General features: G+C 36.5%; 1 protein-coding gene and 1 non-coding gene across 11 annotated transcripts in view; both read right to left on the bottom strand.

The window, feature by feature from the left end:
• BIRC6 (baculoviral IAP repeat containing 6) overlaps positions 1 to 12,421 on the bottom strand; it is a 238,151-nt gene that overhangs the window by 95,273 nt on the left and 130,457 nt on the right. For all 10 annotated transcript variants that reach the window (XR_010750445.1, XM_066378557.1, XM_066378563.1 and 7 more), the window contains exons 40-45: positions 9,626 to 9,742; positions 7,469 to 7,623; positions 5,756 to 5,882; positions 2,801 to 2,911; positions 628 to 761; positions 244 to 371 (exon numbers count right to left, since the gene is read on the bottom strand). Coding sequence is in view for 9 of the 10 variants with exons in the window: in XM_066378557.1 (XP_066234654.1) it covers positions 244 to 371; positions 628 to 761; positions 2,801 to 2,911; positions 5,756 to 5,882; positions 7,469 to 7,623; positions 9,626 to 9,742 (772 nt within the window). In the remaining variant the exon portion in view is untranslated. The remainder of the gene's footprint in view (positions 1 to 243; positions 372 to 627; positions 762 to 2,800; positions 2,912 to 5,755; positions 5,883 to 7,468; positions 7,624 to 9,625; positions 9,743 to 12,421) is intronic.
• Positions 8,015 to 8,149, bottom strand: LOC136401608 (small nucleolar RNA SNORA52). The gene has a single exon (XR_010750632.1). It is a non-coding gene; the product is annotated as a small nucleolar RNA SNORA52 (small nucleolar RNA).

Below are 12,421 nucleotides of genomic sequence, written 5' to 3' on the forward strand. Positions count from 1 at the left end.
GATGTATACTATAAAGCTAGGGAAAATACTAAAATCAAATTTAGTTATAAAAGATAAGCAAACAGTGAAAACAAAATGGGGTGGAGGAATTAAGTAAAAAAGAAAATAAATTTAAAAAAATACTTATTTCAAAAAGTATGCAGAAAAAGATTTCTAAAATGGAAACAAAGAATAGATTAAATAAATAGAAAAGTAATACATATTACTGACACATCAGAAATATGTGTATACATTGAAATTTACCTTTCTGTTGAAAGTATATGAATGAGCTTGAGTAAAAATTCACTGAATATCTGAGGACATGTTGAAGAAAGATGCACTTGTAATCTGGTAAGAAATTCCTGCATAGCTTGTGTAGCCGTTGGTCCAACCTGAAAAGAAAGAAAATTTCACTGCAAACCACTTACTGATACAGTATACAGAAAACTTACTACCCCTATTATTCAGTTTCAACAGTTATCATTATTATAAATAATACAAATGACTTTATTGCATTGATATATAAAAGGCTAACATTTTATACTGTGGCAATAACAATTTTACATATTTAGGTACATTAAAGTTTCCTTTACAAACATTTTAATTGTATAATATGGGCCTATCACTGATTTTCAAATGACATATCACCTGTGGACTGTGTTGATTTGTTCCATGTGGACTGGTGCCAGAAAGAAATTTCACTAAAACATGAATCAGGTTTGGATCAGAAACCAACAGGTGGGCAGTACTGTCCTGAGTTCCAATGCCATTGCTGGAACCAGCTAGAAAATATTAAAAATCAAAAGTTCTTTAAAAATGGACCCTGAAACAATCAAAATGTAATATTTAAAACATCTTGTACTCAAAAACTCACATATTTCTGGGTGTTACTTTATTAAAAGAGACTTAATTGGTTAAGACAGACTCCTCTATTTTCATCTTCCACAGATCTCCTGCCTCTCTCCTACCTCACTGTGAAAAAGACTCAGTTTTATGTACATCTTATTCAATATATAGTCAACTGGAAAGGAGATAAGTAAGTGCTTAATGTCCTTTTATTGAACCTATTCCTCTTCCAGAAATAGAAACCTACTTTTCTGGTAAATTTTAACACAGTCTTTTAAGATAAACTGGATCAAAAAACTATTCATTTTTGCATGTCAGCTGTTTAAAGGTTATACACTATCAGTGATATACAAGCAACACATTAGTTTTCTGAATTTAATAAAATATTCTTTGCGTTAAATCTCAGTATCATATAGAAATGCTTTTGATCCCAAATTGGGAAAAAAACATTCCTAATTAGAAAATGGACTTTTAATACTAAGCAATGATTTAAGTAAATATATTTATCAATGTCGCAGAGCTTTCTATTTAACAAAATTAAGCCCAAACACAATGAGGAAAAAATCCACCTGTGGTCATAACCTACAAATGGAATGATTTTAATTCACAAGTGGCTAGTCCTGACTCTCTAATATGAACTTTGATCCCTACCTCACAACTACCACCTCAAGAATGCCAGATAAGACCTTGGCCGGTTAGCAGAGTTAGACTCTAACCATCTTCATTTTAACAATCAAGGTGGTTGACTCTTTGGCAGACCAGTACTGGTACACAGACTAGTAGTTGAAAAACACTGAATTAGAGAGTTGTCCTAAAACACCAAGCAAGGTTTCAGGTTTGATACCTGGGGTCAGGGCACACACTGGAAATGACCAATGAGTGCACAACTAAGTGGAACAGCAAATGAATGCTTCTCTCTCTCTCAAAATCAATCAATACATTTAAAAAAAGAACGCCAGATAAAAACCTAGAATTAAATATGAAAATTAAAACCAATAAGCACTATACAAGATAATATAACAGAGTATTTTCATTACTTTGGCACACAAAAGCCACAAAAAGCACTAACAGTTCCTTTCTAAGAATGTCCAGAAATTCTTTTACTATCAGTACTGAAATGGAAAGAAAGGCATGGGATATGGGAAGAAAAAAAGGACATTAGAATCTGAAAAAAAACAATTATGTTCAGTTAATATAGGTTTTAGATATAAAAAACAAAAACTGAGCCTGACCAGGCAGTGAGCAGTGGATAGAGCGTGGGACTGGGATGTGGAGGACCCAGGTTCAAGACCCCAAAGTCGCCAGCTTGAGCACGGGCTCATCTGGTTTGAGCAAAGTTCACCAGCTTGGACACAAAGTTGCTGGCTCAAGCAAGGGGTTCCTTGGTCTGCTGAAGGCTCACGATCAAGGCACATATGAGAAAGCAATCAATGAACAACTAAGGTGTCGCAATGAAAAACTGATGATTGATGCTTCTCATCTCTCTCCATTCCTGTCTGTCTGTCCCTATCTATCTGTCTCTCTGACTCTCTCTCTGTCCCTGTAAAAAAAAAAACCCTGAGAAAACTAGTTATATATGCGAAATATGTGCATGAATATTATAATGAATAAATCACTTTAAATATAAAAGTACTTTAAATACGATAACCAATATAAAACATAAATTAGTATTAAATATTTGACTTCCTACTCTAAAAGTAATCAATTTTATTTTAATAACTTAAGTGTTTGGAAGGTAAAATATGATTTGAACTTGTTATGGTACATACAGGAGAGTTTGTTATGAACGTAAAGAAGCACAAAGTATATAATATATAACAACAAATTCAGAAAATACATATTTAAATAAATTCAGTCATTTTTATAACTATATCACTTCTCAGAAAAAGCTTTTTAAAGACTGACAGCAAGAATACTAATGTATATGTCAAATTTAAAGAAATGAGTAGATTTATAAGAATAAATTTTTACTTACGATTAAGTTGCATGTTTGTCATGATTGTTAGACTATGAAGCACAAGGCACCATGTCCGGAGCAAAGTATTGGGATACCAAGCTAACACTGTGAGAAAGCTAGTTATCGATGCTATGCAGGAAGAAGAAAAGGGAATATTTTTACTCAGTAAAAAGCAAATGTTTACTAAGAATTAAAAACAAAAAGAATGCATTCAAAAATATTTCTTTAAATCAACTCACTACCTACTCTTCCCCAAACACACAAATGAACCAGTTCCCCATTAAACAACAAAAGCATTAAGCTTCAATAACATTTTATGGCTAAGTATAAAGCTCAGCATTACATAAATTAATGTGTCATCATTATAAATTTGTTGTCATTTCCAAACTACAGGCATTTCTACTGCAACAGAATTTGTTTTACTAAAAATCCTCACATTCCGCAAAACCCAAAATTGAAAATAATAAGCCTTACTGGAAAAACAGGAATGGGCTCAACCAATCAAAACCTATGCGACTTCACAACAAAGCACAAACTAAAAAGGTAATCAGGTTGTTTGCAAGGCCTAGATAAGATAAGAAGTACCTGTGCTGGCTAGAGAAGCCAAACAGTCATTCAAGAACACAAATTAGAGAGCCCACACTGTGCTCTTAAAGCACCCTGTAAAAATGGCTCATTCCAAAGCTTAGGAAGGAAACAAGAGTCTGGGCACCTATCATACTAAAAGTTAACAGAAACAGAATCATGTCTTTTTGAAAAGCTACCCCCCACACACAAAATAAACTAAAAAAAGGAGTATCTTACTGCCATAAATGGCATAATATCAGCTAAGAGTTACAATTATAATAGAAGCATAAAACATATTTAAAAATTTTTTAAATACTTTATTTATTTATTTATTTTAGAGAGGAGGGGGGGGGGGGAAGAGCAGGAAGCATCAACTCCCATACATGCCTTGACCAGGCCAAGCCCAGGGTTTCGAAACAGCAATCTAGGTTGATGCTTTACCCACAGAGTCACCACACATCAGGTACATAAAATATATTTTTAAATACATAAACTTATACAGATATTAAAGAGACTTATAGGTAATGAACACAGACCATTTGTGAACTGGTCCATCTTAAAAACTAATTCCAAAAATAAAAAATTTCCAGCATTTTTCCTGCCTTTATTATACAAACTATATCATCATGAGGTGACAATAACATATAAAAAGAAAGTTTCTCTTTATGGGAGTGCTTCATGTAATAAATAAGAAATGGCAGAATTGGACTATCTTCATTTTGAAACATCTAGTGATTTGTGAATGACTCTAAGCATTAAGCATTTAATACTTATCATAAAAAAAAAGACAACCTATGAAATTCCTTACACAACTTAGATCAAGCTTCAATTTACTCCAATTTATATTAACTACCAATTTAACAGAAATACAGAGGACATCATGAAGATATTTGTACTAAAAAAGGAACCCTGGGAATCCTAGCAAATATACAATCAAACTTATTTAACAAATGACTATGCAAGGGGGGAAAAAGGACATAGAGGAAACCTATTGAGATTAAAAAGAATTTAAGAAACATAATTAACTATAATGTGTAGACTAATGTATAGGGTCTACCGGAAAGTTCTGTCCATTTTTGGAATAAAACAAAATATAAATTTTTCTTACCATCAATAAACTTTATTAAATAATATAATTGCCATTATTATTAATGATTTCTTGCCAGCGTGAGGGCAATCTGTATATCCCATTTTTGAAAAATGTTTTCTCTTTTGATGTGAAAAATTGAACCAGTGCTTGTTTGATGTCTTCTTCATTTTTGAATTTTTTGCCCTTCAAAAAATTTTGTAAGGACAAAAACAAGTGATAGTCGGAGGGTACTAAGTCCGGAAATATGGTGGATGTGACAGACATGCTTCTGTAGCATTTCTCCCTTGTTGAAATTCGTAAAAATTACAGTGGCATAAATGAACTTTATCAGTAGCCATGGGTACACTATCGCTTCACACATAAGACTAACGTGAATCAACTTTGTTTTAGTTAATTTGCTACGTCAGTATGTATACATTAAGTGATAAAAATAGAGAGGCACACATGCACCAAATAAACATGTGCTTACGTGTCAAAACTTGTTGGGATAGAAATGCACAGAACTTTTTGGTAGACCTTATATGAGTTCCATTTCAAACAAACAAAACAATTTTGTAAAAGTTGAGACAATTGTAAATTTGGATACTGACCAGATATCTGATGATAATGAGGAATCATTACTTTTATCTACTCTTAATTTTTTCACAGCAACGAAGTTTTTAAAAGTGATGGAAACAAAATTTATAATAATTATTAATGCAAGGATAAGAAAGAAATCAATTAAAGCTAGGCTGGTCTTGCTGAAATATTGCAGATATAAGTAGGATCATGAGCCAGTGTGACTGTCACTAAGGCTGGAAGACAGGTCGTGTGAGTGCCAAGCAAGATATATGATGCTCCTCCATAGGGAGAAAGCACCAGAAATAAATCATCCTCATTTTCCTTAAAATTTAACTAAAATAGATTCTTATAGCCAGACCTGCTGATCAGTTCTGTCCCTGTTGAGGACATTATTCTAGTTCCATAGTATAGCATTTGCCAAGAAAAAAATCAACACAACTTCTATAAAAAATTAGTATCCTCCTATTTACCAAATTCCCCTAGAAGCAAATTCACATTTTTTAAAAAACACCAGTTACAAAAGAACAGCCTATGAGCAAGACAATATTCCAGAGGAATCCAATGTAAAGACTAATGGAACATTGTCGATTTCAGTTGTACACAGGCATGTTCTTTCCTGCTAATTACTCAGTGTATTAAAAAAATTTCTTTCATAAAAACATTATAGCCCTTATGACAAAGTTTATATAATAACCTAGTCATTATCTTTTTATTATTTATGCTATATTAATAATTTCCCATCTAATAGATCTTACCTTGATTTAATGAAATAACAGGTATTCGATTAGCATTATATAAAAAAATGTCTGTTCCATTCTCTTTGTTTCCAGAAGAACAAGAATTAAGGCTCAATGTGAGCCATAACTGAAGAAGTGATTCCAACTGAAAAAGAATCAAAAGTGACAGAAAAAAATGTGCCTATTATATTATGAAAACTATTTAAACAAAATCTTATGAATCATTATGATTGAGTCTAAATAACTTTTCTATTAAATACTTCATCTAGCTACTTCAATTCAGTTGACAAGCAAACATATCTTAAAATTCTTGATGAAACAAAATTTAACTGAATTAAAATTTATAATTTACCTACTAGAAATGTTTACCTAGCTTAAAAAGGGTGAGTCAAATGTTTAAATACAAGTGTATTTAAACTAGAATATATACAGTTGACCCTTGAAAAACATGGGTTTGTTCTGCAAAGATCCAGTTATATGTAGTTTGTTTCAATAAATATGTAAACATATTTTCTCCTCAAGATTTTCTTAATGACACTCTTTTCTCTAACTTACTTTATTGTTAGAATACAGTACAGAATATATATAATATACAAAAAAATTTTTAGCAAGAGAGAAAGAGACAGCGAGAGAGAGAGAGAGAGACGCAGACAGATAGGGACAGAGAGATAGGAAGGGAGAGAGATGAGAAGCATCAATTCTTCCTTGCAGCACCTTAGTTGCTCACTGACTGCTTTCTCATAATGTGCCTTGATGGGGGGCTGCAGCCAAGCCAGACCCCTTGCTCAAGCCAGCACCTTGAGCTCAAGCCAGAGACCTTGAGCTTCAAGCCAGCAACCTTTGGGCTTAAAGCCAGCAACCATGGGGTCATGCCTATGATGATCCCATACTCGAGCCAACGACCTCAGATTTGGAACTTGGGTCCTCTGCATCCTAGGGCCAAGGCTCTATCCACAGCACCAGGCAAATATACAAAATATATGATAATTGACTGTTTATGTTATTGGTAAGGTTTCTGGTCAACATTAGGCAATTAGTAAATTTTTGCGTCGTCAAAAGTTATATGTGGGCCCTGGCCGGTTGGCTCAGCGGTAGAGCGTCGGCCTGGCGTGCGGGGGACCCGGGTTCGATTCCCGGCCAGGGCACATAGGAGAAGCGCCCATTTGCTTCTCCACCCCCCCCTCCTTCCTCTCTGTCTCTCTCTTCCCCTCCTGCAGCCAAGGCTCCATTGGAGCAAAGATGGCCCGGGCACTGGGGATGGCTCCTTGGCCTCTGCCCCAGGCGCTAGAGTGGCTCTGGTCGCGGCAGAGCGACGCCCCGGAGGGACAGAGCATCGCCCCCTGGTGGGCAGAGCTTCGCCCCTGGTGGGCGTGCCGGTTGAATCCCGGTCGGGTGCATGCGGGAGTCTGTCTGACTGTCTCTCCCCGTTTCCAGCTTCAGAAAAATACAAAAAAAAAAAAAAAAAATTATATGTGTATTTTCAATTGTGTGGGGGTTCCGTGCCCCTAATCCAACTGTAGTTGGATCTAATCAGTAAAATGTAAAGTGATAAAAATATATATGACCTAAAAGTGAGCAGCTGTGGTTATCAAAGCACCTCCAATACTTTTCCATCTGAGAATGATAGAGAAATCACCCCTGTTAGATTGAGAAGAATCTCCCCAGTCATTTTCATCTTTTATTAGGCTGGTAATAAGGTCTAAAAATGCACTATTTCTCCTGAAATCATACCTGAACATGATGAACTTGAAGCATAGAAAAAAGTTTGTTGAAACAAACATTTAACATTGGGACAGATGATAACTGTATAATAAGTTGGTTGGATTGGTTCGCTGCTTGTAAACCCCCTAGAAGTGAATCATCTGTTCCAGTGGGAGACTGTGATACTGAAAATTAAACACAATTATGATTTTATACACAAAGCATCAGGAGAAATGCTAACTAGCTATTACTATGCATAGGTAAGTGAAGTTCGTTCTAAAAAAAAATTAAAATTGCATTCTTTAAAACGATTCATTGTTATTATTTGAAAACTTGTTGTTACAATATTACTAGAAAGTCAAAAAATCAACAGAGAAACTCCCAAATTCATAGGACTTGCCCTCCAAAGGAAAGGAACTTTACTCTCTAGTAATAATTATTTTCAAATTTTTTCCTAATTAATAAGAGGCAAAGAAAATGAAGAGAAAGAAGAATCTTCACTAAGCCTCAAGAAGGTGGTTTTAGAATCATCCAGACTCTTATCAATTGATTCCTTTTCTTTCTACTACTTGCCCCAAGGTTCTAGAAGTGCCCGTGGCATGAGCCCAGTGAGGCTGTGCTCATTCCTCCAAGTGAGGTTTCTAGGGTGCTCTGGTCGACAAGAGAGACGTGGCAGGCCACAGGCTGACCAGCAGGGATTAGGATGGACCATCTAGTCTATTGCACATTAAATTACCTGGAAAATATGCAAAAAACCTTATGCCCAGGCCACACATTAAACAAATTAAATGAATATAATTCATGGGCAGCAGAGAAATATAGGGACTCTAAAAACAGTTCTTCATATAAAATTTATAAAGTTATTACTTTAATAGGGGGACACAGTTTTGTACATGACAATAATCAAAAGATAGAATATATTAAGAGGCAGATACAAATTACGAAGGTATCTTCTAGTAAGTTTTTTTTTTAATGGCTACAAAGAAAAGAGCTACTTTGGACAGTATTGAGTTGTTTGTGGTCATGAAGAGGCTGACGCAACAAATGGGATCCCCATTATTACACAGGCGATAACATACAACAATATAAGTGTACTAAAACTAAGGTTATAGAAGAATAGACCATCTTCTATTTTTCTCATTTTTTTCTGTATCTCCTAAATCAAGAAATAAAGGAAGTTTGCAATGAAAGAATTTGATTAAACATAGGAAGATCTAAAAGCCCAAATTTCTCTATTAAAATGAACTAAGACCTCCTCCTCATAGGTGGACATGATGATGCTCTTCCTAGCTTCTAACTCCTATCTCTACCCCAATAAACACCATGCTCCGGAGGTCAAGTGACTCGTGGGCCTATGGAATATTGTTGTTGTTTTTTATTAAAAAACACCTTTATCTTCTCAGAACCTCACCTCAATCTTTGTCTTTGAGACATGAGGCTATAAACTGTGGTCACCCAACAGGAGGAGATCTGCCCAAGTCTAGCAAGGTACATCAATGTCAGCAAACCATGGCCTGATGGCCAAATGTGGCAGGCCACCTGATTCTTAACACCCACGCCATTCAGTTAAATATATTTTATGACTGCTTTACTGCTACAAAGTCAGTCGGAGTTGTGTAGTTGCCACACCCACCACACGGTCTGGAAAGTCTAAAATATTTACTATCTGGTCCTTTATTATACAATATTTGCCCCCCTTTGCTATAGATAATTAGGTAGTAAATCCTTTCAATTCTGCAGTTCAATTAGGCCCTTTGACTATCATCCTTACCTAGGTCGTCCATCCTAGTCTTTAAGGATAATAAAGATGTTACTAATAAAAAGCCTACTTTATCAGAAATTAGGATATAATGCAATGAGCTTGCAGGCAGCACACTAACAGCCTTCCCTAGGAATTTCATTGACCTCACAACACCACAGAAACAAAACATGACTCAGGTTTTTGGATTGAATTTAAGAGCACTACATGGAGGTATTTTGTTCCTCCCTCTGCTCTACCAACTTGTTGATCCTTTGTCTTATTTTTCAACTTGCTACTAAATTAGTGAGAGAGAGGTGCTTTATATTTAGCCCACTCAGACTCATACAAAACATGGAATTTTAAAAACTGTCCTTGTTTAGTACACCTGAAAACAATCAACAGATGAATTGCTGCAATACTCTTAAGAATGGTGATTTTTTACTTACAGGTAGGAGACGTATTTGTTAATGCCTGTAAAATGGAATCTGCTTCCAAGGTAGACATCATTTTCAACATAAGTTCTGCTTGCTGTTCAAGTCCAACTTCTAGGCGAGCATCTAGGGCTAAAAAAGCAATTAAAAGATTACAAAATTAAACTACTTGATAATTCTTATGTCCTACTTCTTACAAATTGTTGACATCCAAACCCAAAACTGGATGAGAAATGTGTCCTGCCATGGGGCTATCAGAGCTGCAGCAGGTAACAGCACCTGTGCAAAGGAGACTATGCATGAGAGGGTAAATATACAGAACAAGGTGGATCACTTAAGTAAAGTAATGATAATAGAAACAAACAAACTAGGGATAATGAGAACCAGGCTGCTCACTGTCAGACAAAAAAAAGATAAAACAATGCAGATGGAGAAAACTAAAATGAAGTCTCTGAAGTTAGATTAGATTAATTGATAGATCAATGTGAACTCATGATGGTGTTCTAGACAGATACAGAAATGAATCCAGATGCAAAAGTGTATAGATACACATATTTCAACATTTGTCCACCAAGAGGGCGTGGCTATCAATATAGCAATAAGAATATCTAACAACCAAATTAATCACATTTCTCCACTAAAAGGTTTTGAAATACCCTTTCCCCTTACTGACATGGTTAATTCCTAGTATGGGAAAGGGAAAGTAAATGATCAGCCTGGGGCATCTTGTTGTGCCAGAGAACAAGGGAGTACTCAAAGAAAGATAAGGACATGTTAAAAAGACAGGAGACTAGCTTAAAAAAGATCCCAATGGTCAAATCTGGGACTACTTGAACATTAAAGTAAATAATGACAACACTGTCAATGTACTTAATGCAATAGAACTATACACTTAAAAGAGGCTACAATGGTACATTTTATGTTATTTATCTAAATAAAAACCAACAAAGAAATAATAATAGTGAATTAGAATCCACTGACGAGCCCCTTAAAAGAAATAATAATAGTGAATTAGAATCCACTGACGAGCCCCTTAAAAGGGGCTACAATGGTACATTTTATGTTATTTATCTAAATAAAAACCAACAAAGAAATAATAATAGTGAATTAGAATCCACTGACGAGAACAGCAAACCATGGGTCTATTCAAACTAAATGAATAAACTAGTAATTTTTTTTTAAAGAATAGTTTCCAAGTACCCCTCTGCCACCACACCCCCCAAAATCCTTATACTGGGTAAAGGTATAACTTTATAATGTAGAAGACTGGTAAACACCTCCTTAATCAAGTAAATAAACATAAAACCACAGTCATCAGCCACCTAAATGGGATACAATAAAAACTCTGAGCCCTACACATTTGTGATATTTCTGTCAAGATGCATGACCAAAATCTCATGAGGAAATAGCATACAAAACCAAAATGAGAGACAATCTATAAAATAACTGACCCATAATCTTCAAAAGCACCAAGATCACAAAAGATAACTCTAGGAAATGAGGCAGATTAAAGGAAACTGAAGAGACCTGACAACTAAACGTAACACATGATTTGCCCTGGATCCTTCTCCATAAGGGTTCTTACATAGACACAACTACTGAAACCTGAATGGGGTCTGAAAGCTAGTATTAATGTCAATTTCCTTATTTTGATGAAATATGCTTTCTTATGTGTTTATATAGAAGAATGTCCTGCTTTGTAAAAAAACATGAAACAGGCCCTGGCCGGTTGGCTCAGCGGTAGAGCATCGGCCTGGCGTGCGGGGGACCCGGGTTCGATTCCCTGCCAGGGCACATAAGAGAAGCGCCCATTTGCTTCTCCACCCCCCCCCCTTCCTCTCTGTCTCTCTCTTCCCCTCCTGCAGCCAAGGCTCCATTGGAGCAAAGATGGCCCGGGCGCTGGGGATGGCTCTGTGGCCTCTGCCCCAGGCGCTAGAGTGGCTCTGGTCATGGCAGAGCATCGCCCCCTGGTGGGCAGAGCATCGCCACTGGTGGGCGTGCCGGGTGTGGATCCCGGTCCGGCGCATGCGGGAGTCTGTCTGACTGTCTCTCCCCGTTTCCAGCTTCAGAAAAATACAAAAAAAAAAACAAAAAACCATGAAACAAAACAAAACAAAAACATTAGATTAGTAACTTCTTCCTAATGGATCAAGATAACAAATGTTCTCTGTATTATACTTGCAACTTTCTGATAAACGTTATATAAGAAAAGGTTTTACTTTTAAAAACATGATATAGTCTATGTGACTAGAAGACTGCAAAAATAATATTCAATATGGTTTCATTTTTTATTTATAATTTTTAAAGTTTATTATTAACAATAAAAAAATAAATTCACAATTAATGAAAATCACTGGCAAACCCACACAATTTACAAGAATATTTTGCTAAGTGTTATTTTGCAAAAAAATAATTTGGGCCCTGGCCGGTTGGCTCAGCGGTAGAGCGTCGGCCTAGCGTGCGGAGGACCCGGGTTCGATTCCCGGCCAGGGCACACAGGAGAAGCGCCCATTTGCTTCTCCACCCCTCCGCCGCGCTTTCCTCTCTGTCTCTCTCGTCCCCTCCCGCAGCCAAGGCTCCATTGGAGCAAAGATGGCCCGGGCGCTGGGGATGGCTCTGTGGCCTCTGCCCCAGGCGCTAGAGTGGCTCTGGTCGCAACATGGCGACGCCCAGGATGGGCAGAGCATCGCCCCCTGGTGGGCAGAGCGTCGCCCCTTGTGGGCGTGCCGGGTGGATCCCGGTCGGGCGCATGCGGGAGTCTGTCTGACTGTCTCTCCCTGTTTCCAGCTTCAGAAAAATGAAAAAAATAAA

This window comes from Saccopteryx leptura, chromosome 3, assembly GCF_036850995.1.
Source record: "Saccopteryx leptura isolate mSacLep1 chromosome 3, mSacLep1_pri_phased_curated, whole genome shotgun sequence".
NCBI lineage: Eukaryota > Metazoa > Chordata > Mammalia > Chiroptera > Emballonuridae > Saccopteryx > Saccopteryx leptura.